This window comes from Balaenoptera borealis (assembly GCF_965194805.1).
Source record: "Balaenoptera borealis genome assembly, chromosome: 5".
Lineage (NCBI taxonomy): Eukaryota > Metazoa > Chordata > Mammalia > Artiodactyla > Balaenopteridae > Balaenoptera > Balaenoptera borealis.
Window position 1 is genome coordinate 113,764,543 of NC_138862.1, and position 25,806 is coordinate 113,790,348.

Sequence of the window (25,806 nt, forward strand, 5' to 3'; positions counted from 1 at the left end):
GGGGGCCACTCTTCATCGCGGTGCGCGGGCCTTTCACTATCGCGGCCCCTCCCGTTGCGGGGCACAGGCTCCAGACGCGCAGGCTCAGTAGTTGTGGCTCACGGGCCCAGCTGCTCCGTGGCATGTGGGATCTTCCCAGACCAGGGCTCGAACCCGTGTCCCCTGCATTAGCAGGCAGATTCTCAACCACTGCGCCACCAGGGAAGCCCCTGAAGTAGTATTTTTAAACCTTAAATCTGACACTTCTATAAATACATTCTAATGGGTATGTTGCCTTGTTGATTTTATGTCAGTTAGTATGTAACAATGTGAGAATATATAGAATGTAACTCAAAAACACTGATTTTACATGGCTTCTGAGAGAAGGATGGTTTGCTTATCTGCAAAAGTTTCCTAAAAAGATAAAGTATATTCTATTCATTACTTTCAACTGAGTGAAACCCAAGCCATTTACCACTAGCTACTCTCTTATGATATATTTTATATTGTCAGGTTGATCATAGGATGTTGAATTACTAATGCTATGAGATAATATCTAGGTCTTGAAAAGAGATACTCACTCCTTCTTGAAACTCGTTTAGTGTAGAAAATATATATTACCCTTCTAACTTTATTGCTTTTGTGTACTTGAAAGAATCCAATTGAAAATACTGCTAGATAATAGATTCATAATTATCCCAGATAAAAATCTTTGCTTTATTTCCCTGTGCTCACATTATCCTGTTTCAGGTGATAGAGTCAGTCAGAGTAATTTCGATTCTCTATAAGGTCAAAGTGTCTTTTGCTTGGACAGTTTTTCTGATGTAACTGGTATTGACTCAATAACTTCTCAGTATCTTCTGTATAATCAAGTCACATTCGGTTTTAGAATTGTCATTTTCTTCCCTATACTGTGACCCTCAAAAAACATGTGTATTATATCCCTTAACTATAATTTCATTTGTCCTGGTACATTGTAGACTCTCACATATTTACGTTTAATTGAATTGTTAAGGACATTTGAAAATTTCTCATAATACTTATATAAAAAAGTAAAATTTTTTTCTGCAATCAAATACAACTTTTAAAAGCATCTAAAATTAAAGGGGTAAGAAGAAGCTTTCTAGGTTTTCTTTCAGCTCAAAAAGTACATACTTTAGTAAAATAATCTTTTTAGGTCTTAAAATTTTTTTTCAAGAGTGGGATATCAGATTGCATCAGCATCAAATAGCTGATAGACATTTTTAATTGCTTTGAAAAATATATGCGTTACATCATCCAATAAGGATACATTATAAAGAGATTTACAGAAAAATGTCTAAAGAACAGCTTAGGTCATGACAAGTCTCGAAGGCATTTCTCTAATACACACACACACACACACACACACACACACACACACACACCTGTTGTGTACTGCCTGGAGCAGGTCCAGGCAGCTGCTGGGGTGGGTGGAATAAGACAGCTGACATTGCCTATCTGTCTCACAGAACAGCCGGTGGTGGAAGGAGACACGTTGGCAATGACGCAGGTGAAGAATCCAGTTCTTCCGGCCAAGCTTTCTCCTGAAAATAGTGGTAATGACACCAAATATGCCCCACTTGAACTTTATGAAAAAGGTGAATATGGGGAGAGCACCCAAAGCTTGAACTAGGACTAAAGTGACACGTAAGAGGCACCTAGGATGCAAAATTTGAGATGGGTGCTGACCCTGTACCTGTATGACCTGAGAGTGAATGTCACCTTAAATTTTGTGCCTGCATTGTTTCACTCTAGTCCATGCCAACTTTGTCCTGCAATTTTTAGTATCTCTGGGTTATAAGCCACCTATAACCAGGTATAAGTCAGGTGACAAGAAAAACCCATAACAAGTGTAGTTTTCTTCCATTGAAGCATCTGGGAGATATTTGATAATGACTTAGAATAAGAACCTAGTTGAGAGTTCTGAACATCAGGGCTCTTTTTGGTTAATTAACTTAAGTGTGTGTTTTTTTGGTTTTTTTTTTTTATAGTAATCTTTTATTTATTTATTTATTTATTTATTTGTGTTTATTTTTGGCTGTGTTGGGTCTTCGTTTCTGTGCGAGGGCTTCCTCTAGTTGCGGCAAGCGGGGGCCACTCTTCATCGTGGTGCACGGGCCTCTTCACTATCGCGGCCTCTCTTGTTGCGGAGCACAGGCTCAGTAGTTGTGGCTCACGGGCCTAGTTGCTCCGCGGCATGTGGGATCTTCCCGGACCAGGGCTCGAACCCGTGTCCCCTGCATTAGCAGGCAGATTCTCAACCACTGCGCCACCAGGGAAGCCCTTAAGTGTGTTTTAAACATATATTTTAATTATACACAAGCTCCCTTTCATGAACAGAAGAGAAATGTCTAACTTGATCAAACTATATATTCTACCCTCTCATTTGTTCTTTGTTCTGGATTTATATACTCAACTCATCCCCACTAGGCTGCTTTTTTATGTCATTGACTTAATCACTAGTTATAGAGAATTCTCTCTTCATCGGCAATTACTCAGAATTAGGCTCTAAGTAATGTCTGTCGATGGCTACAGCTACCTGTGCTCAGAATTACACAAAGCTTAATGAAGTTCTTTCTGCTCCCAGCATTATTAACAAAATGCTCACCCTAGCTACTTATTCTCCTGAAATGATGTCTCTGTGTTAGTGCAGTATTCCAGAACTCTGGTTGGTTCTTCACTGAGAATGTCTCATCCTGTTCTGGATTTGGGCAGAACAACTTCTGGATTTGCTGTACCCTGAGTAACACCTCCACTGCAGAAACATTGTACTCCCTGTTGCTTACTGAGTTATACTACAGAGAAACCCCTAGTTAGGGTCTAATATTTAACTGTTGCATGTTCATTATTGCATAGGTTTCCCATACTACACGTGCATTTTTCTGTTCTAAGTTCTGTGAAAAATGAGTGAGACTTACGTTTCCCTGATGATTAGCCATGCTGAGCATCTTTTCATGTGCCTGTTGGATATCTGCATTTCCTGTTTGGAAAAATGTCTATTTAGTTCTTCTGCCCATTTTTTTTTTTTTTCGTTTTATCATACAGGTTTTTTCTTTTTTTAATGGGGTATAATTGCTTTACAATATTGTGTTTCTGCTGTACAGTAAAGTGAATCAGCTATATATATACATATATCCCCTCCCTCTTGGACCTCCCTCCCTCCCGTCCCATCCTACCCATCTAGGTCATCACAGAGCACCAAGCTGAGCTCCCTGTGCCATGCAGCAAGTTCCCACTAGCTATCTATTTTACTCATAGTAGTGTATTTATGTCAAACCTAATCTCCCAATTCATCCCACCCTCCCCTTCCTCCCCCTGTGTCCACACGTCCGTTCTCTATGTCTGCCTTTCTATTCCTGCCCTGCAAATAGGTTCATCTGTACCATTTTTCTAGATTCCACATATATACATTAATATACGATATTTGTCTTTCTCTTTCTGACTTACTTCACTCTATATGACAGGCTCTAGGTCCATCCACCTCACTACAAATAACTCAATTTAGTTTCTTTTTATGGCTGAGTAATATTCCATTATATATATGTGCCACATCTTCTTTATCCATTCATCTGTCGATGGACACTTAGGTTGCTTCCATGACCTGGCTATTGTAAATAGAGCTGCAATGAACATTGGGGTGCATGTGTCTTTTTGAATTATGGCTTTCTCAGGGTATATGCCCAAGAGTGGGATTGCTGGGTCATATGGTAGTTCTATTTTTAGTTTTTTAAGGAAGCTCCGTACTGTTCTCCGTAGTGGCTGTATCAATTTACATTCCCACCAACAGTGCAAGAGGGTTTCCTTTTCTCCACACCCTCTCCAGCATTTATTGTTTGTAGATTTGCTGATGTAGATTTTTAAAATCAGGTTGTTTGGTTTTTTTTGTTTGTTTTTTGATGTTGAGTTGTATGAGCTGTTTATATATGTTGGTTATTAATTCCTTATTGGCCATATCATTTGCAAATATTTTTTTCTGTTCAGTAGGTTTTTTCATTTTGTCGATGGTTTACTTTGCTGTGCAAAAGCTTTTAAGTTTAGGTCCCATTAGTTATTTTTTATTTTATTTCCTTTGCTTTATGATATCATTTATATATGGAACCTAAAAAATACAACAAACTAGTGAATATAACAAAAAAGAAGCAGACTACAGATATAGAGAATAAACTAGCAGTTACTGGTAGGGAGAGGGAAGGGAGGAGGGACAGTATAGGGGTAGGAGGTTTAGAGGTACAGACTATTAGGTATAAAATAAGCTACAAGGATATATTGTCCAATATGGGGAATATAGCCAATATTTTATAATAACTATAAATGGAGTATAACCTTAAAAATTGTGAATCACTATACTGTACACCTATAACTTATATAGTATTGTAAAGCAGCTATACTTCAATTTAAAAAAATGAGTGAGTCACAGAAGTATACAGGTGGAAGAATCCTTTATCTCATTTATGCTTCTGACTATGAGATTCTAACATCCTGTTTAATGCTGTTACAGCCAAGTTAGTCCCCTGCTATGAATTAGTTATCCAGGTACAAGACAAACTCACACCTCCTTCTTCCTCTAGATGCACTTGCCCTTCCTGCCCTGCTTCAGAACACCTAAGGCAGGGGTCACAAGCTCAAACACATGGAGTCCAGTCAGAATGTATGAATGAAGAAAGCTGACAAGTAACAGAGAAGAAGGTAGAACTGTGGTAACCTGGTTTATGGGCCTTCACCAGAGGTCCTGCATGAACCCCAAGTTCAAATCCAGATGTAAATAAGATGGCATATTCCATAGGTATGAAATAAACATTCCAAATACAAGGTGCTTACACACGTGTGCACGTGGATGTGTGTGTCTGCGTCTGTGTTGTGTTCTGACTACTACTCAGAAGAGGCTCTGCTCATGTACGAGTACCGTGTATTACAAAATTTGCACCTAAAACATAAGTCTCTTAAGAAATGAAAATTGGGAGCCAGAAAGAAACCTTTTCACAGTTGATCTAGGAGGCCATGCTGGAGGTAAGCTAAGGAAGTATAAGCCCGCAGTTTTTCCAGGAAGAGAGAAGCAGCAGCACTCCAATTTCTAGGAGAAACAAAATGCTAAAAATAAACTCTCAGCCGTAAGCCTGGGAGAAAGATTTAACAGCAGTGTCAGAGTCTCAATCCTGCTTTCCGGGGAGATCGATGAGAAAACAAGCATCTTTTCTCACAATCAATGGTTGTAGCATTTCAAACTGAAAAAACTCCAGGGTAAACAAAGGCAGCACCGAGGCAGGACTAAGAGCGAATGCATTGATGATTCAGCTGCACCTGTATCTTTCCACATTAATTCTTAAATCAATTTATCTGGAACCCTTAGGATCTTGAACTATAAAAGCAAATGCCACAAAAAGCATCATTGAAAGCCCCATAAATTTTATTTATTTTGAAAGTAAAACTCAAAAACTGAAGTGTCCTGAAGTCAATCTTCTAAATGAAAACTTAACAAAAAATCAGTCCTTTCTTCTGGTATTCTCTAATAACTAGATTTTTGGCATTGTTTATAAAAAATTCTAGATAGTATGCAAACTTAAATGAACAAGGAATAAAAATGTAATTTCGGACAGCAATAACAATACAGCAAAATGATATGATTGAATGAATATCAACCATTATGAAATCGTCTGAATATATATTCTTATATGTAATGTATATATTGATATATTCCTCGATTAAAATTATGCCTACCTTTAGCAAGGACACAGGGAGAAAAACAGAAAATAATGATGAGTTTGTTTTATAGTGTTATATTTCTTTGTAAAACAAACAAAAACACAGTTGTTCTCATGGTATTTCTTGAAAAACAAATTTCGGAAAGGTGACTTAATACTTGGTAAATAATAGAAATGGTCTGGAGCCACCTAGTGGCAGTCATCTGTAATTGGATGTGGTTTTTAAAATAATGGTTTAGCTATAGTCTAGAATAAATAAAGATGTTTTACAGCTGATAAATCATCTAATTTCTTTGAGAATGCTAACATCTCAAACATAGACAGTGTACTTACGAGGCAGAAGTGCCAGACAAAAATATATTTGTAATAGGAAGTAATAATAATAATTACAGTAACAATCCTTTGTACAGTGTTTCCTGTGTGCGTTCATTCACTGCATGGGGGAGCCTATAGGGGAGACCAAAGGAGACCAAATCAGCTTTTTGCCCAAGGCCACAGAGATTTAATTATGGGGTGGGATTTGAAAGTCAGATCCTTAGTAACTATTACCCGTTTTAAAAAGCCTATTATATACCAGGCATCATGTTAGATACTTTCTGTTTGTTATCTAGTTGTGACAACAGTCTTATGAGATAAATATTACTATATCCATTATATAAATAAAGATATTCAGAAAGGTTATATAGACTGTCATAAGTCATTTAGCTGAAACTGACAAAGCTGGAATTTAAAACTAGGATTATTAAAGATCACACTCTTCAAGAATACTGTGCTTTGTTGTATTATATCAACTATATCATTATACTTTAATTAATTATATATGTATGGATCTATTCATTCATTCACTCACTCATGATAACACACATGCACACACACACGCGCACACACACACTCACACAGGGGTGGGTGGGAGAGAAAGAGAAAGAGATATTAAGACACAGACTATTAGGTTTAAGGCTCAAGAGTCCATTTGACAGGGTCTAGGAAGAATCTATTCTCCAAAACAGGCAAATCTGTTTAATATGGCTTTAAACTAATTGTGAAGAAGGAAGACTAAGAAAAAAACCCAGATAGATACATACAACTGGTTATCATGGAGGATACACTGAATTTCTCTTTCTCTAACTTACACACACACACACACACACACACACACACACACACACACACACACCCCAGGGCCTTGGGGCGTTTTTCCTTCAGCTGGCATACTCTCACCTCTTCCCTTGGGTAACTCGTTCCTTTTGCAAGTATCAGCTTAAGCATCAGTTCCTTGAGAAGCTTCCTGGCCTGCATCCCCCGTCTAAGTGCCCCTGAAGCTTCCACACACCCCGCCTTCTGCCTTTCAGAGCACTTGGCCCACGTCCCTGTGACTGTGCTTTCCTGTGCCCCACCAGACTCCAAGCTCCATGGTCTCCAGGCCACTCCCTCCATCAGTGGACCTCCAGCGTTCCATACAAACTTGTTGGCAAATGAATTAAGGTCCCCAAAGAAATCCCAGTATAGATCACAAAAATAAAAGCTAGGTACCACAGGGGCAGGATAGAGGTATGAAAGGGTAAAGTGGCTGCACAGGAAGGGCAAAGGGTCAGTTGTATCTGGGGAAGGAGAGGGTTAAAAAGATGTTTCTTAAGGAGATAATATTTGAAATGTGGAGGGACAGAGGGGAAGAGGGACTCCTCATAAGGAATGAGATGTGGCCCTCAAATTGTACTGTACGTGAAAAATAAATTGCATGGAGAATTTGTTAAAATACAGATTCCTCGGCCAAATGCCGAAGCATTAGATTTCAGTAGAACCCTGGAGTCAACGTTTCTACAAAGGCCCTCAACTGATTCTAGTGCTGATGGTCTTCAGATCTCATTTTGGGGAAGTGAAAAAGCATGGTGTGTTTTGAGACCAGGCCAGACGTTCATTGTGGCTGGAGATCTGTGATGCAAGGGAAGAATGTTGAAGGTATGGCCAAGGTATGGCCTGTAAGTTAATGGAGGCCAGATTAGGAAGCACCCTGTGAGTCATGCCAAGGAATTAAAATTTTATTCTGTAGTAAGTACTAGGGAGCCAGTGATGATTTATAAGGAGGGAAGTGGTATGATCACATATGATTTGACTTCACTGTAAGGTGTGGAATTTGTGGGAGAGAGACAAAAGGTGGGGTGTCCACCAAACATCTCCTCCATGCATTGCCTCATGAACCTGAGCAGTGTTTTTCAGACCCTTCCAAGTTACCAGGCATATTCTTGGGTTCCATAAATTTTCTATGATGATCTCTTTAGTTTGTGTTTTTCTAGCAATGACAGTTTTATGTTGATGTAATCTTCCTCCAGGTCATCTCATTGGTTGTCTTATAAGCAATACTACTACACACATCTAGTAGCTATTCACATTTGTGCTTTTCTCTGCATCATGCTGGGTAGATAAGGCAGTTTAGCGTAGTTCTAGGCTTTGTGGATTTAAATCCTTACTTTGTCACTAACTAGCTCTGTGTCCCTGGGCAAGTCCTAAGCTTCCTGTGCCTCAGTTTCCTCATCTATGAGATGGGGGTAATAGAAATGTCTACCATATAGGGGCATTGTGAGGATTAAACATATTAATACTGCAAATGTAAAATGTTAGACTAGTTCCTGGCACAACGTAAGGACTATATGAGTTTTAACTGTTTCTGAAAAATTACTGCTTTATCTTAGGTTTCTAACATATGTTAGGTTTACGATAGCTTCTCCTAAGCTGTGGGGCTTTGTTTTACTGCTGTAGTTTCAATTAGTCCATAAACTGCTTGACACGGTCACCAGCCACTTCCAAAGCATGAGAAATATTTTACAGTGACCTTCTGCCTTGGGCTTACTTGAGTCTACTTTATTACTACACTACTTTTGGAGAAGGAGGCTCTCAAAGTCACACTAGATCTTGTAGCTTAGATCTCCACACAGAGAACATACATGTCTGTCTTGACCTCGCTTACATGATTAATTTTCAAGGGTCATTGTGCCAGCTGAGATAGCAGGGAGCGTGCTTGGACATCAAATTTTATTGTCCTCTTTCCTATATCTGAAGATGTTAAATGATTTCTATAAGTATCCTTTATTGCCTCTCCTCTTGTATCTGGGATGATGGAAATTTATAGGAATAAGGCATTTGGAAATCTGGGATTTTGTGAGGTTAGCATGTCAGAGTTTAAGTACTACAAACTTGAGAATCTCCTCCTGAAATTTTCCTTACCCCTCAGTGCTCACTCTGTTTAGCCCAGCACCTTAATGGTCATGGACTAACTAGAAAGGAGCAATACCTATGTTATGCATAACTTCCACTAAAATGGAATGATAACAAACGGGTCTTATCATTAGCAAGTCATGCTCTCACATATAAAACCCTAGAGAATGTTCTCCTAGTGTGTTACTTAAGGATCAAGGGATATAATAACTCATGCAGAGTTCTCCTGGGGGCAAAGAATTCAGACTGGCATTTTTTCACCTCTTTTTTTAAATTAGAGTGTAGTTGATTCACAGTGTTGTGTTAGTTTCAGGTGTACAGCAAAATGATTCAGTTACACATACATATATATATTCTTTTCAGATTCTTTTCCCTTATAGGTTATTACAAATATTGAGTATAGTTCCCTGGGCTATACAGTAGGTCCTTGCTGGTTATCTATTTTATATATAATAGTGTGACTGGCTTCTTTATTCTATTCAGCTTGTCCTGGGCACAGGGCTGGTGTCCTGGACTCTTCGCACATCTCTTATGGAGTATTCTTCACTTTCAGGTCATCAGGGAGCATCCCTCCTGGAATCTCTCCCTCAAGATTTCTTTCTCTTTCTTCACCCTACCTCCTCCCCTTAGTTTTGTTAACCCCTTTCCCATGTACCCAGAGCTGCATCTCCTAATTCTGCCTGGGTCCGGCAGGACTCACTGGGGCCCACCCTGAAGACCTGCGTGCCCTTCTTGTCTCTGTGTGTTGGTGACAGCATCCGGGGTGGGGTATACTGTCTTCACCCAAACAGTGCTAACCTCCAGTCACACTTCAGAAACCCAGTCCACCACCAAACACTGGGTTCTCTATATTGTGACTTTCTACAACACCCACATTCTTTTTTTTTGAAGTAATTAATTTTTTAATATATATATATTTTTTAAGTTTTGGCTGTGTTGAGTCTTCGTTTCTGTGCGAGGGCTTTCTCTAGTTGTGGCGAGCGGGGGCCACTCTTCATCGCGGTGTGCGGGCCTCTCAATATCGCGGCCTTTCTTGTTGCAGAGCACAGGCTCCAGATGCACAGGCTCAGTAGTTGTGGCTCACGGGCCTAGTTGCTCTGCGGCATGTGGGATCTTCCCAGACCAGGGCTCGAACCCGTGTCCTGTGCATTGGCAGGCAGATTCTCAACCACTGCGCCACCAGGGAAGCCCCCACCCACATTCTTTAGTAAGGCCTGATGGCTGGTCTGTAGATGCTGATCCTACATGCAAAGTCCCTGTTTTTCTATCTTAAGGTATTATGCCAAAGGCTTACAGTAACCAGAAGGAAAACCCCCTCTGAGTTGTTGTTTTTTTTTCCAACCTAGTTCTACATGAAGGGAGGTAGCTATTTTGTAACCAAAACAGAGAAAAGCAGCAGAGGTTTCTATCCAAATGCCAAAAAATGGGAGTGAAGGGGAGGTTATTATTGTGATGTCTGGGAAATCTATCTATTCTCTTAGCTCCATTGTCTTTCAGCTCTGGTTGTAAAGCCCCTAGAAAGTCCTACAACCTCTTTGGTAGGGAATTGCCTTGGGAATAATAGGATATTTTGTTCCCTAACTGGAGCGTACTTCAGAGAAACCAGGTCCCAAGATTCCTCCCTTGATGGGACTCGGTTCAAGCTGGGAGCCCTGGAATTTTTTTTTCAATTTTTATTGGAGTATAGTTGATTTACAATGCTGTGTTAGTTTCAGGTGTACAGCAAAGTGAATCAGATATATATATATATATATATATATATATATATGTATATCTCCATTCTTTTTCTGATTCTTTTCCCATATAGGTTGTCACACAATATTGGGTAGAGTTCCCTGTGCTATACAGTAGGTCCTTATTAGTCATCTATTTTGTATATAGTAGTGTGTATATGTCAATCCCAAGGGCGCCATCACCATAGACAAGTTGTTTAAATGGAGGTTTCTGGTTCTTTTCTGCTTTAGCATAGAATCTGAATCAAATAAGAATAGAGGTTTGCTGGCTTCTATCAACCTCTACCAGGCCACCACTGTAATCAAGATTTGCCTCCAAGTACCCTCATTACAGGGAGGTGATGCAGAAGGGGTGAGGGTGGGGAGTTCTCACTCCTTATATATGACCCTAAACCTACTGGCTTCTCCGCAGCCTAAGTAAGGCGTCCTGACTGCCTATTCAGTGTGTAATAATGTACACACTTCCTTTTTTTCTAGATTCTACCAGCATGACAAGTTGTCTGAAATGCAAGTGTGTTGCCAATGACAAAAATAAATGCCTTATTAGGGTCACTTGAATCATAAAGTTCCCTGAGAAAGCCATCCTTCTGGAATGCTTCTGTAAAAGTTCCTGAACACCACCCTCCATCTCCCCTCCCCTCGCCCATTCATTCCCATTCTGTGCTGCTTTCTTTTGTCCGGCCCTTCTCCTAGCTTGCAGCATTTGGTTTTATCTCTCCTTCCCCGTCCACACAACTGGGCCAGGGTGAGTCAGCCACCTCCCTGTCTCCCTTCCAGGTTCTCAGGGAGACCCCTCACCATGGCAACTGTCGTGGGAGTCTGCAGTGGACAAGAGGGGTTTAATGCTTAGAGGGTACTGAAGTGATACCGACTGATACTCATACTCCAGCTGGACATCTGGGGTCTGAGCTGATTCCACACACAGAGCTCATGACCTCTCTACCATACAGCCTCCTCCAGAAATCCCAGATGACACAATGCATTGCACCTGCCGGGTGCTTCCAGCATGCAAGACCGAGAGGCCTAAGCTCTTGGGCCTTGGAACGGCATGTGGACGGTATCTTTCATGAATTTGAAAGGAAGTGACCTTCTGCTGCCTCCTGACGTGGCCCTCCATCTATCTGTACTCAATCTCTGCCTGTGGACTATAATGGCTTTGGAGGAAGTGGTCTGGCCTTGAGAATGAGTAGCCATTTTCAAGGGAGGAATCTGGAGAACTCATGCAGCCTTGAGCCCAATAACATGCCCAGACCTGTGGCCCAGAGGACTTCCTTCTCTGGCATTCAGCATGTTATGTGCTACAATAAGAATATTAATAGCTCACACTTAGAGTGCTTACCCTGGGCCAGCTTTGTTCTAAATTATTCACGTACATGAACTCAGTCCTCTTAACCCAACACTAAAGACAGATTTATGAAGGAGAGAAACCCCAATTCCGTAATCTTACTCTTGCATCTTTTGAAAAGCAATTCACCTTTTTAAAAAAATCCTGCATCAAAGTATATAGGCTAACATCTCCATTGGTTGTGTTCCTTGGCATTTCGGTAGGACAGCTTGGGTCCAAACTGGTCCCAAAATTAGCCTCATCCTGGCTGCTGAATGTTGACTCAGCTGCAACCCTGGATGCCTCCGCTTCATCCCGCGATCTTGAAGGGTGCCCAGCACACCTTTCCTATTCACATGGTGCCCACCTATTCCACAGCTACGTTTGGTCATTAGAATAGAACATTTGTTGCCTCTGATCTATGTGATGATGTAATTCAGATAAAGCAGAGCACTACCAAAACAGTAATTTTTCAAAATGTAACTTCAACATATCGCTTCGGTACTTCATTGCTTAAAAAAATCAGTTTCCTCTCCTCTCCTTGATTGATATTACAAAAGCCCTCTTCTATTCCTTTAGAACTCCTCCTTACAGCCCTTCGTCCATTCAATCCAAATAGAGCCGTGACAGTACGCTCCGTGAAGTCATCTGTCTCACGTAGCCGGCAGTCTGGATGTCATTTTAAGCTCAGCTGGGATTCTCCATCTACAGAAATATTCAGCAGTTGGCTGAATGAAACTAGTGATGTGTTTGAAATGAAGCTTCATTTTCTTCCTCTGACTGGGTAACATATAGCTTACTTACAACATAGCACTTCTGTTCTGCCCCGCTTTGTCCTTACCAACAAGAGCTGCCTCTTTGTGTGCTTCTTCATGCATACAATCGTGGATTTATGGATTTCTGCACACACAGATACATTTCCTCTTGGTAAACAATACTTATTTGCCTCTGTTTCTTTTGAAGAGGCAATTCTAATCCATCCTTGTATTAGTTAAGATGCTTTGGGTGTCAACTAACAGAAAACGTAACTCAAACTAGGTTAAGAAATAAAAATGATTTATTGATTCATATAAAATAAAATCAAGAATCAGTGTAAGCCCTAGATAAAGCTTGATCTTGCAGCTCAGCAAGGTAACTTGTGATTTGACTGCTTCGTTATCCTAAAGCATTACAAATGGCTTTCAACTGCTTCTAGTGGCCATATTCATACCTAGCAGTAAGATAGAATTCCTCTGTGGATTTCTGGTAAAAGCAAAGATGGTCTTTCTTCAAAGGTCCCAATACACATTTTCTTGTGTCTCAGTGACCGGCTGGGTCACACACCCATCTGTAGGCAATCAGTTTTGGCTGGTAGATGATACATGCTGATGGGCTTAAACTAATCGGGGCTCACCCCTGGAGATGGGGGTGGGATTAGCTTTTGCCAAGTACAGGGGCTTTATTGAGAAGGGTATTGTACTTTCCCCAGGAGGAAATAGGGCTTGGATTCAGCAAACAACCCTGTAAGTACCACATTCCCATGACAAATATAATCCCACTAATATTCAAGGGAACGCATTGTTACTTATCAATTTTGTTAGCTCCTGTTTCAGATGCACTTTGTATATTTCCCATGCTCTGTGCTTGGGTATGAACAGATATCTGAGGCCGTAAACACTCTTACTGGATCCTTTCTCAACTAATTTCTTGTGTGAATGACTAGATCCTGAGCCAAGTGCTTTACATGTTTGCACATTAGAATTTCACAGAAGCCCCGTGCAGCAGACACTATCAACTTCTTTTTGCATATGAGGAAACAAAGGTAACTGAACTGAGAGGAGTCTCAGTTCCCTTGGCGTATGGTGCTGGATCCCACAGTTCCCACAAAGGGACTTTTGTCCATGGATAGGTGCAGAATTGTTGATGTTGGAGAGGGGAGATACAATGCGGGATGTCTTCTTCAGCCATGTTGCTGACATCACCCCCATAGGAAATTTTAAAATGAGAAAACCTTCTCAATAAATAGAGAAAATATTTTTGGTAAAATTAAAAACATGTTCCTGACAAAGTTTTTAGCAAATGAGAAATAAAAAGGTCCTAACATGATAAAGGACAGCCAACATCATGATTCTTTGTAGAACATTATAATACAGACAGGCCCATTAAATTAAATAGTATTTGAGCAGAAGCCTGAATGAAAGGATAGAAGAAGCCATCAGAAGGTCTGAGAGAAAAGCATTCCAAGAAGAAAGAGGACAGCCAATGCAATAGCCCTGAGTGTGATTGGAGTAGTTAAGAAAAAGCCAAAAGATCACTGTGGCTAGAGTGTAGTGAGCTAGAAGGGACAGATTTTATTCTGAGAATAATGGGCAGCCGTGAAGGGTTTGAGCAGGGAGTAATATATGATCTATATACAATATATTCTGGTTTTCTTCATTAATTAACAACACTACCATTCTCCTAATTAGCCACAAAGGAAACATCGAAGGCATCTTCAGCAACCCCATGTACGTTCCATGTACAGTTGATCGGCAAGGTTTGCTGATTCTACTTCTCCAATAACTCTTTTAAGTGGCCCTTTCTTTTCAGCCCATTGCTACTGCCCAGGTTCATGCCCCATTATCTCTCACGTGGACCACTGCAATCACCTTCTTAATGGGTCTTACGCCACCAACCCAGACATCATGCTGATGAGAGTTATCTTCTTGAAATACATAAGGGATACCCCGTTTCAAAAACTTCAATAATTAATACTTCATAATAAAATCCGAGCTCTTGGAACTACCCTGGTGGTCCAATGGTTAAGACTCTGCACTCCCAATGCAGAGGGCACAGGTTCGATCCCTGGTTGGGGAACTAAGATCCTGCATGCTCTTTGACTGTGATTAATGTTGAGGTTGGCATGTGACTCAGTTCTGGCCAGTGAAACATGAGGGAAGTCTGCAGGGGCTGAGAGGGCTGGGCGGGGGGCAGTGGTTCCAGAAAAAAATTTTTTCCTGATTTTTTTTCTGAGCATAGAGCAGTTCAGATTCAACTTCTTTCTTCCTGCTTTCGTATGCAGCGTGCAGCCACTGAGCTTCTCAGTTCCTTCATCTTTTAAACTTCATTGACCTTCACTGCTATACATCCACAGCCATCTGCATCTAGGACTTCACTCAGAAACACTCTGGAACAGACTCGTTATCTAGAAAAACGTCTGGGAGAAACCACAGCAGGGCCGGCTTCTTAGCAGTTGCAGCCGTAACAGGAAGCTTATTCCTCCCTACGGATGGGGCAACAAGTTGTCCTGCAGGTGCAAGGGCGCCTCCTTTGTCCTAAGGAAACTAACTTCTTGTCGCCCTCGCTGTGGACTGGGCGCCGACATTGTGGTAGCTAACTATGTCTTCTTGATGGATTGTCCCCTTTATTATGATAGAATGTCCATCTTTGTCTCTTTTTTTTTTTAATTAATTAATTAATTTATTTATTTATTTATTTTTGACTGTGTTGGTTCTTCGTTTCTGTACGAGGGCTTTCTCCAGTTGTGGCAAGCGGGGGCCACTCTTCATCGCGGTGCACGGGCCTCTCACTATCGCGGCCTCTCTTGTTGCGGAGCACAGGCTCCAGACGCGCAGGCTCAGTAGTTGTGGCACAGGGGCTTAGTTGCTCTGCGGCATGTGGGATCTTCCCAGACCAGGGCTCGAACACGTGTCCCCTGCATCGACAGGCAGACTCTCAACCACTGCACCACCAGGGAAGCCCCATCTTTGTCTCTTGTCACCTTTTTTTGGCTTGAAGTCTATTATAGGTATGACTACACCCAGTTTTTTTTGACTGCCATTTGCCTGAATTATCATCTTCCAGCCCTTCACTTTGAACCTCTGTTTGTCTTTACAGCTGAGATGAATCTCCTGGAGGCAGCATATATTTGTGTCTTATTTTTTAATCCATCCAACCAATCTGTGGCTTTTGATTGCTGAATTCAGTCTATTTACATTAAGGGCGATTATATAAATGAAGACTTGGTATTGCTATTTTATCTTTTGTTTTCTGGTTGCTCTTTATCTTCTTGGTTTCTTTTTCCTTATGTTTCAGTCTGCCATTTTAGTTTAGTGGTTTTCCATTATGTTTTTCTCAGTTTCTCTTTTCTTTATGTTTTGTGTCTCTGCTCTAGATTTGTTTTGTGATTGCCATGAATTTTGTATAAGATGTCTCATAGATAAAATAGTCCTTTTCCTTCTGATAGTATCCTATCTTCATTGGCCTACATGAGTTTTGTCCTTTTCCTCTTTCCTTTTTAAGTTTTTTTTTTTAATCTCAAATTATCCTTTTTTATGTTGTGAGTTTGTTAAGAAATTGAAGTAGCTATAGTTATTTTTATTGCTGTGTTCTCATTAACCTTTATGCTATAATTAAGTGTTTAACAATCTATTCTGATATAGAGTTGCAATTTTCTGATTGTTTCTTTCTATTTATCACCTCATTAAAAGTTTTGTGTACTTTTGCCTTTTGTTTCAGGTAGAAGAGCTCCTCTTAAAATTTCTTATAAGGCAGGTCTAGGGATGATGATCTCCCTCAGCTTTTGTTTACCTGGGAAAGCCTTTACTTCTCTCTTATATCTAAAGGGTAGCTTTGCTGGATAGAGTACCCTTGGCTGAGGGTTTTTATCTTTCGATGTTTTGGTATGTCATTCCATTCTCTCCTAGTCTGTACAGTTTCTGCTGAGAAATGTACTGATAACCAAATGGGGGTTCCTTTGTAGGTAAGTGTCTTCTCCCCCACCCCCTAGCTGCCTTTAAAATTCTTTCTTTATCATTGATAGTTTTAATATAATGTGTCTTGGAGAAGGTCCTTTTGTATTGAGATCATTAGGTTTTCTCTTAGCTTCGAGAACTTGTATATCCAGTTCCTTCCCCAGATTTGGGAAGCTCTAAGCTATTATTTCATTAAGTAAACTCTCTGTTCCCTTCTCCCTCTCTTCTAACAATGCGACTTTTTGGTAACTAGAGGTCTTTTTCTTGTTTTTCAGTAGGTGGCGCTGTAGCACACATTTTTGTTTTCTTTCACCTAATGCTGCCTCTGGCTATATTTGAGAATCTGCACTCTCCACTCTCCACCCTCCACGGCCTCTGCTGTGGGTATTGCTGGTGCCCTCATTGTTGCTGCTTGTGCCCCTGGAGTTGCTGGTGGCTTTCTGCTTCTGGTGTCCCTGATCTTGCTGGCGTTGCCACCAGGGGCACCAGCATGGTGGGTGCCTCTGTTACATGTGGGGTTGTTGAGTATGTGGGTATTGCCACCAGGGGCAGGGAGACCAGAGTCAAGGGTGCTGCTGTGGCTGAAGGGACCAGAGTCACAGTTTCTGCTGCTGCTGCTGCCCGGTTCCCTGTGGCAACTGATGCCGCTCTAGCTGGGAGGCTTGAGTCGTGTGCTACCCCTTCCCTGCTGCTCACAGGTTCTCTGGAGCTGCAGGCTCAGCCGCCATGACCAGGGCCTGGATGATGGGCACTACTTCCACCATTCCCCCACCTCCTCTCTGTGTTCCAGTTGCCCACCTTCAGCTGTACAGCTGTATGAATCTCTCTGGCATCCAGGTGTGTTGGGCAGAGAAACCTATGCTGAATAGGGTTATTTTACTAGTTGTAGATTGAAGGGGAGAGACAAAGGGAGAATCTCAGGCTGCCACGATGCTGATGTCACCCCACACACTCATGTCCCTTTGCCTAGACGAATGAAATGCTAGGAACTGAGAGAAACAGTGACTGATTCAGACTGCTGAAGCAATGACAGTGATCCATGACAGTGAGAACTATTCCTGAAGCCGAGGGACTGGCAAATGTAGTTGAAAAAAAAAATGCAGTTCCACAAATAAATAAATAAATAAATAAATATTTACACTGAAGTCTGAAGAGGCAACTTTTGATTGTGTGCAAGATCAAAAGTAGTTACCAAAAGCGCAGTTTATTAGCACTTGGAAATGGAACCAGGCCTTCCAAATGTAAATGGCAGACTGAAGATAGCTGTTTATTTCCATATATTTCTTGACTCAGAAATCACAATAAAGGATTTTAAAATGCATAAATCTGAGTATATATGGCAGTCGATGAGAGGAACCCTATATTTTGAAGCTAAAAATGCGATACACACATAGTTACTGATCTAGAAGTCTACAGAAAGTGAAACCTAAGTTTGTGATAGAATAAAGCAGAAAAGTCAAGGAGAAGTAAGCCTATCCACTATAAAAGTGAAAAGGCTTGAGAAAAGGGGGCAGAGGCGGGGGTAGTAGTTACCATGCATAAAAGGGGGAATAATAAGTACAATTAATAAGGACTGCTTTCACCTGCTTGGATCATATAATTTGACATCCAACAATATACCAGCCTAACCTCTACTACACATGAGACTGGAGTATTCCTCCCTGGGGAAAATTACATATACTCAAGAGAAGAATCTACTAATTATGACAATCAGAGATCTCAAAATAAAGCAGGTGGCTTGCTGGCCAATCATCTAATAGAAAAGCCTGCCAGTTGACAAGGTGCTTCACTTCCAGCTCAAATACAGATTTTCCAAATAGCTTTTTCAGTGTCTTGTCTCTTTTGCCAAACCAAGCTACCGTGTGATGTCCTTTCTATAGTCACTCCCCTACCTCCTTGTCTGTTTGATGGACCCCCATAACGCTTCAGGACTCAGCTCAAATGACAAACCTTTCGTGGTTTCTCAGAGAATAAGCACATCATCCCCCTGTCCCTCATGCTGTATTATGCATTATGACACCTTATTGCTTTCATTACTTGGATCTAGGTATGTCTGTCTCCTCCTCATTTGGCCATGGATCTTTCAAAGATAGGGACTATATTCTTTTCAGGTCTGTATTCCCAACCTCTATCCTAGTGCCTGGAACAAAGAAGGAATGTATCTTAAACTATTTTTAATGTTAGGTAGGTACAGTGAGAATTTATACTAGCTAACTTAAAAGAATTCTCTCTGAAACCTGAGACACTATGATCATAAAACAAAAATTTAATTTCCCAAGAGATTATCAAGACTGTGTAAAATGGAATGTGACCATTATAATGGTATAATTGAGAAAGTGGGAACCTGTTGGGAACAGAACTGGTATAATGTGCAATATAAAAAATATTGAATAAAGTTCAGTTGTTTCCTCAAAATACTTATTTTTTATTCTCTATTCATATCGTTTTTTCTTCATGAGTCCCTTTACATTTAGAGACCATGTAATTTTGTTCTGTATATATGATGGGTATTATACATATGGCTACAACTCTCAGTCTTTTATAAACCAGGCAGTGACCTGTGTTCACTGGCTAGCCATTCCTTGTGTTTGGAGTTGAGGACTTTGAGAACAGTGTTAGGAACCACTGTCTATTGGGAAACTTTTGGGACTAACTTTGGGGAACTCTTGGGGTTTATGAGCTGTGTTTCTAAAGCTTGATCTTTAACACACAGAGGTCTCAAGGAATTGTTGGAATAGAATTAATGCTATTTTTCTTATTATAACTGGTAAGGCTACACAACATTTCTTCCTAGCTACATAACCCCATTGATTTTTCTCAATCATTATGCTTATTCTGGGGATAATTCAACTCCATAAAATTATGTAGGCCTATTAGAAAAAAGTGGGTATAAATATAATACATGTAAATGAACCATATTTCATTTAACTGGGAACTTCATGAGGGCAGGAATCGTATCTATTGTGTTACTCACTGTTTTTCTAACATCTAATATAATACAGAGTAATACAGAGTAGGTGCTTAGTAAATATTTGCTAAATAAGTGAAACACATAATCATGGTAAGCATTTCATTATCCCCTCAGATATAATTTTTACAATGCTATTCTAAATTTTGAACCAATTCAATAGTTTTGATTATTGTATGAATTTTTAAAAACCTTCTATAATCAAAACAATGTGGTATTGGTGAAAGAACAGACAAATCAAGAGAATTTGATTTGAGAGAATTTCAGAATTTGATAAGAGAGAATCCAGAAATAAACCCACATATATATAGTCAACTGATCTCTGACAAAGGAGCAAAGGCAATAATAACTGTCTTTTCAACAAATGGTGCTAGAACTGGACATCCATTTGCACAACAGCAACAAAAAAATGAATCTAGACACAGACCTTATACCCTTCACAAAAATTTACTCAAAATGGATCATAGACCTAAATGTAAAATGCAAAACTATAAAACTTCTAGAACATAACATAAGAGAAAACCTAGGTGACCTTGAGTGTGGTGATGAGTTAGATACAACATGAAAGGCAGGATCCATGAAAGAAAGTACTGATATACTGGACTTCATTAAAATTATAAATTTCTGCTCTATGGGGAAAAAAAAAAGGCCAAGAGAATGAAAAGACAAGCCACAGACTGGGAAAAAGATATTTTTAAAGGACCCATTTGATAAAGGACTGTTATCCAAAATACACAAAGAGCTCTTAAAACTCAACAATAAGAAAATAAACAACCTGATTTAAAAATGGGCCAAAGACCTTAACAGACACCTCACTAAAGAAGGTACACAGATGGCAAATAAGCATATGAAAAGATGCCCCACATCACATGTCATCAGGGAAATGAAAATTAAAGCAATAGTGATATACACTACACACTTATTAGAATGGCCCAAAATCCAGAATACTGACAACACCAAATGCTGGCAAGGATATGGAGCATTGGGAACTCTCATTCATTGCTGGTGGGAGTGCAAAATGATACAGCCACTTTGGAAGACAGTTTGGCAATTTCTTAAATAACTAAATATTCTCTTACCATGTAATCCAGCAATTGTGCTTCCTGGTATTTACCCTAGCGAGTTGGAAATTTATGTCCATACAAAAACCTACACACAAATATTTGCAGTAGCTTTATTTATGACTGTCAAAACTTGAAAGCAACCAAGATGTACTTCAGAAAGTGGTATATCCAGACAATGGAATATTATTCAGTGCTAAAAAGAATGAGCTTTCAAGCCATGAAAACACATGGAGAAAATTTAAATGCATAATACTAAGTGAAAGAAGCCAGTCATATTGTATGATTCCAACTATGAACATACTGGAAAAAGCAAAACTGTGGAGGCGATTAAAAGATCAGTGATTGCCAGGAGTTAAGGGAGGAGCACAGAGGATTTCTAGGGCAGTGAAAATTCTCTGTATGATACTATAAAGGTAAATACATGTTATTGTATATTTGTACAAACCCATAGAATGTACAACACCAAGAATGAGCCCTAATGTGAATAAAACACCTAATTCTCTTTCTGCAGGTCTATTTTTGGACATTCTATTTGTTTAATTTGTCTTTCTTTTTATTCAGGTATGATTGCCATACTACTTATTGAGGCAATATAAGATGTTTTAATTGTCTGACATGGTAATGCTATTTCTCCTGCATTACTTTTCTTTTTTCAGAGCAATTCTTAGGACTCAGAATTTTTTTTTACAGCTGCCTAGAAATTCATTGTATGGATATACTTAATTTATTCAACCAATCCCCCTTTTACAGACACTCGTTTATGCTTTTTTGATTTTACAGACAACGCTGCATGAATATAATTTTACAGATATTCAAGTATTCCCAAACAATAAATTTAAATAGATAATTATTAAGTAAATGTTTATTTTTCCATATGAACTTTAACATCACCTTAAGTAGTTGAAAATATTAGTGTTTTATTGGGATTTTTCTAAGTTTATAAATTACAGAGAATTGACATTTATGATATTGATTCTTCTTATCCAAGAATAGGGCATGCCTTTCCATTTATTTGAATCACTTTTGTATATATGTTTCATAAGTATTTTAAAGTTTCCTTCTCATGACACACATTTCTTATCAAGTTTATTCCTAAGCATTTTGTTATTTTTGTTATTTTAGTGAGGTCTTTTCTTTCATTATATCTCCTAAGTGACAGTTGATTATATTGTTAAAAAACAAAATTCAACTGAGTAAATTTGAAGATCTAATTTGGTTTTATTCAATGATTTGTGAATCAGGCAGCATCCCATCTAGCAAGTAGAAAGGAGCTCCAAAGAGCTGCAGAAAAAGAAAGTTTTTATAGAAAGAAGTAGGCAGGGACAAGGAAAAAAGTGAATTATCTCATCTTTCTTTGGGAGGTGGAAAGGGTCTATCAGGCAGATTACCTCAGTACTGCCAACCAGGAAATTCTAGACTGGCTGGTTAAGATTACATTCCCTGGGCTAGATTGAAACTGCAATTAGGTTAGGTATTAAATTTCAGTTTGGTGATGTGGGCTGAGCACAAGTCACTCCATTTTGAGCCTATTGTCTCTTTTTAAACAATGTATAAAAAGCTGCTGATTTTTGTATTTTGTTTATGTACTATGCTTCCTTATGAAATTCTCTTATGTTTATGGGAATTTTCCAATCAATTCTCTTGGGATTTCTAAGAAGTCAATCATGTCATCTGTAAATAGTGACAGTTCCTTCTCCTCTCCAGTGTTTATACCTCTAACTTCTTTCCTTTGTCTAATTGCATTGTGTGGTACCTTCAGGACAATCACACAAATAATAGTGGTGATTGAGGATGTACCTGACTTGAGTAAAGACAGACTTATTTTATCTGCTCATATTAATTCATATCTATTTATATTATTCTATTCATATTCCATAATCCATTTTCATCAGGAATGGCTGTAAACTTTTATTTTAAAATGTCTTTTCAGTGCCTGTGGAGATTTTTATATGATTTTGTCCTTAGATGTAATAATATGGAGAATTATATTAATAAATTTCTTAATATTAAAACATTCTTGCATTTATGTGATAAACTTCTTTTGCACATAATATATTTTTCTTTACTGAGCTGATGGATTCCAGTTGGTAAAATTTTATTTAGGATTTTTTTCATTTTATTCATTAGTGGGCTGAATTTCTTTCTTCCTTTCTCCCTTCATTCCATCCTTTTCTCCTTCCTTCCTTCTTTTCTTCTTTCCTTTTTCAATCTTTTCTAGTTTTGACTTTAATCTTGCTTTCTCAAAAATAATTGGGAATTTTTCCTTCTTTTTCTCTGCAACAACATGGATTTATCTGTTATTTAAAACTTTGGTTAAACTATCTGTGTCTTGTGTTTTTGTGGGGAAAGTTAGTTGCTTAACTTTATTTCTTCTATGGAAATTTGTTTAGATTTTATATATATTCTGGAATCAGTTTTAGTAAATTGTTTTTTCTTAGAATATTGTCTATTTAACCCAAATTTGTGAACCTTATTTCCATGGATTGGACCAAATAACTTTCTCATGGTTTTTAAATTTCCTCTCTTTAACTGGTTATTAATGGGCAGCATATTTTTTTTCATTTTTCCTATGTTAGGTTAGCTAATAATTTATATATCTTGTTGTTATTTTTATCTTTTGTGAAACAATTTTGTGGTTTACTTTTTAATTTTATAATTCTATTTATCTTTTGAAAAATTTTCTTCCTTTCTTTTATTTTACTTATTGTTCTTTTTCCAAATTCTTGAATTGCTTGCTAAATTTGTTTTATTCCTTCTTATTTATTGGTATGTGTGTGTGTATATATATATATTTATAATAGTTTGTTTTTATGTCTATAATATGCTTCAGTAATTTTCTTCTGAACTCTGCCTTAGTATGTCATCAGTTTAGATATGCAGTGTTTTCATTATAAGTTCTTTTAGATCATCTTTATTTTTCTTTTTTATTTCTTTTTTACTTAGAGTTATTTTTAAAAGGTGTTTTAATGTTACTGTTTTTGAAAAATTTTATTGCAGTGAGGTCAGAAAGTGTTGCCTGTATCCTGGGTCATTTTTACTTTCTGAAATTTATAGATTTTTTTTTTTGAAGCCAATATGTAGCCAATGTCCCTGAAAGTTTCATGAGCACTTCAAAGGAAGATGTATTCTCTATTTTTGGCAGAATTGAAATATAATATTTATATATACTTTATTAATTATGTTATTTAGATAATCTATGTATTTACTTATGTTTGTTCATTTGCATTGTCATGTTCTGAGAGAGTAAAATTAAAGTCTCATAGTAATATTTATTTCTATTTCTCTTTACATTTACTCTGATTTTTCCTATATATATTGATGCTATGTTATTTGGTTCATATTGATTTTTAACTATTTTAAGTATAACATATTTACAGAAAAGTGTTATTAATCATATGTGTACACTTTGATGAATTATTTCTAAATGAACATACTTGAGTAACCACCACCAAAATAAATATTTAGAATATTTCCAAACAAGGCTGGCTAGCCAATTTTTTTTAAAAATTGAAGTTTAGTAACTTTACTGGGTAAGATATGTTTCAGTGTTGACCATGTAGGAGTTCAGAATACGCCACCCCAAAATATGACTCTAGGAAACCAGAATATGCCTCTTTGGCATAAGGATTATTTTGAGCTGATTATTTGAAAAAGAGCAGACACAAGAGAAGCTCTGAAAACAGAGTAGGTTACCATTTTTGTAAGGGAAATTTACATTTATAAATTTATGTTCTCCTCTTGTAAGAGTGTCTCTCTCTCTGTACCAGGGAGAGAAGGATGACTTTAAATTACAAGAGACTCGTGTCAGTGGAGAAGGCAAGGGCTTAAATCTGCATAATAAGCCTTATTCTGGTTTACCGTGCTTTCCCTGGTCACCTTCCCCTAACTTACCTCCTCCACACCCTTCTTTCTTTGTTTTTGCTGAGATGGTATTTAAACCCCAATTCTAAGCCACCTTTTTGAGTTACTCATTCTCTGGGTTTTCCCATATGTATATATAGGAGATATACATGCTAATACCTTTCTGTCTGTTTTTCTCTTGTTAATTTGTCTGTTACAGGGTCCCCAGCCTAGAACATAGAAGGGTAGAGGGAAAAGGATTTTTTCCTCCCCTTCAACCATTTTGGCTCAGTGTTCTCTGGCACCTCACTCTTACAATCTCACATCAGAGAACTTGGCTTGAAGTATATCTTTTAAATCGGCTCTGTTTTATTCTTTTGTTCTTCTACTTTTACGTATTACAATTACGTATATGTTGGATCTCTTGCTGTCTTCTGCATTATTTTCTTTCTAATTCCTTTCAGCTCTCTATTTCCGTTTTATTCAGCTCATTTTTTTTTCCATTTCTACCTTTTTGCCCCTTGCTTTGTTTTCTGGATATTTTCCAACTCTTTGCTTTCCTTCTAATTTTGCCTTCATTTCTGTTACAATTTTTTCTTCTTCTTTTCTTAAATCTGTCAGACTATATTTCTAATCCTCTTGTAGTTTTTGTCATTTCTTTTCTGAGTTCTTTATTTTTTGCTTAAGGCCTTCTTTCATTAAGGAATTAATGTATTAAGTTTCTAATACAATTCATGGTGAAATATATGATCATAATTTTCATCTGCTTTGTTGATTTTTTTTTTTTTTGGTAAATGGTTTTTGTTGTTACCAAATTTTGCTGCCATATCCATTATCTCTATCTTAAAGTATCTTTGTGTCAATTTTTTGTTAGTTTCTTCTTAATTCACTCATCACTGAATAAATTGGGTTGTCATGGTCTGTTCAAGTTACTATAACAAAAATACAGTAAACTGGGTTGCTTATAAACTGTAGACATTTATTTCTGGAGGCTCGGAAGTCTAAGATCAAAGTGCTGGCAGATGAGGTCTTGTGAGGGCTACTTCATAGACAGCTGTCTTTTTGCTGTATCCTCACATGGCAGAAGGGATGAGGGAGCTCTGTGGAGTTTCTTTCAAATGAAGGTATTTGTTCCAATTATGAGGGCTCTGCCCTCATGACCTAAGGTCCCAAAGACCTCACCTCCTATTACCACCACTTTGGGGGGTAGGATTTCTACATATGAATTTTGGAGGGACACATTCAGTCTATAGCAG

At 38.5% G+C, this 25,806-nt stretch overlaps 1 protein-coding gene across 9 annotated transcripts in view; it reads right to left on the reverse strand.

The window, feature by feature from the left end:
* LOC309629926 (uncharacterized protein) overlaps positions 1-25,806 on the reverse strand; it is a 136,715-nt gene that overhangs the window by 16,404 nt on the left and 94,505 nt on the right. For 3 of the 9 annotated variants that reach the window (XM_082394538.1, XM_082394537.1, XM_082394534.1), the window contains exon 6: positions 2,919-2,980. The exons of 2 other annotated variants lie outside the window; for them this stretch is intronic. In XM_082394538.1, coding sequence (XP_082250664.1) covers positions 2,919-2,980 — 62 coding nt within the window. Of the gene's footprint in view, positions 1-1,248; positions 1,545-1,997; positions 2,981-25,806 lie in introns of those variants that run through there. 4 more of the 9 variants (XM_082394533.1, XM_082394532.1, XM_082394530.1 and 1 more) reach the window with 4 other exon arrangements.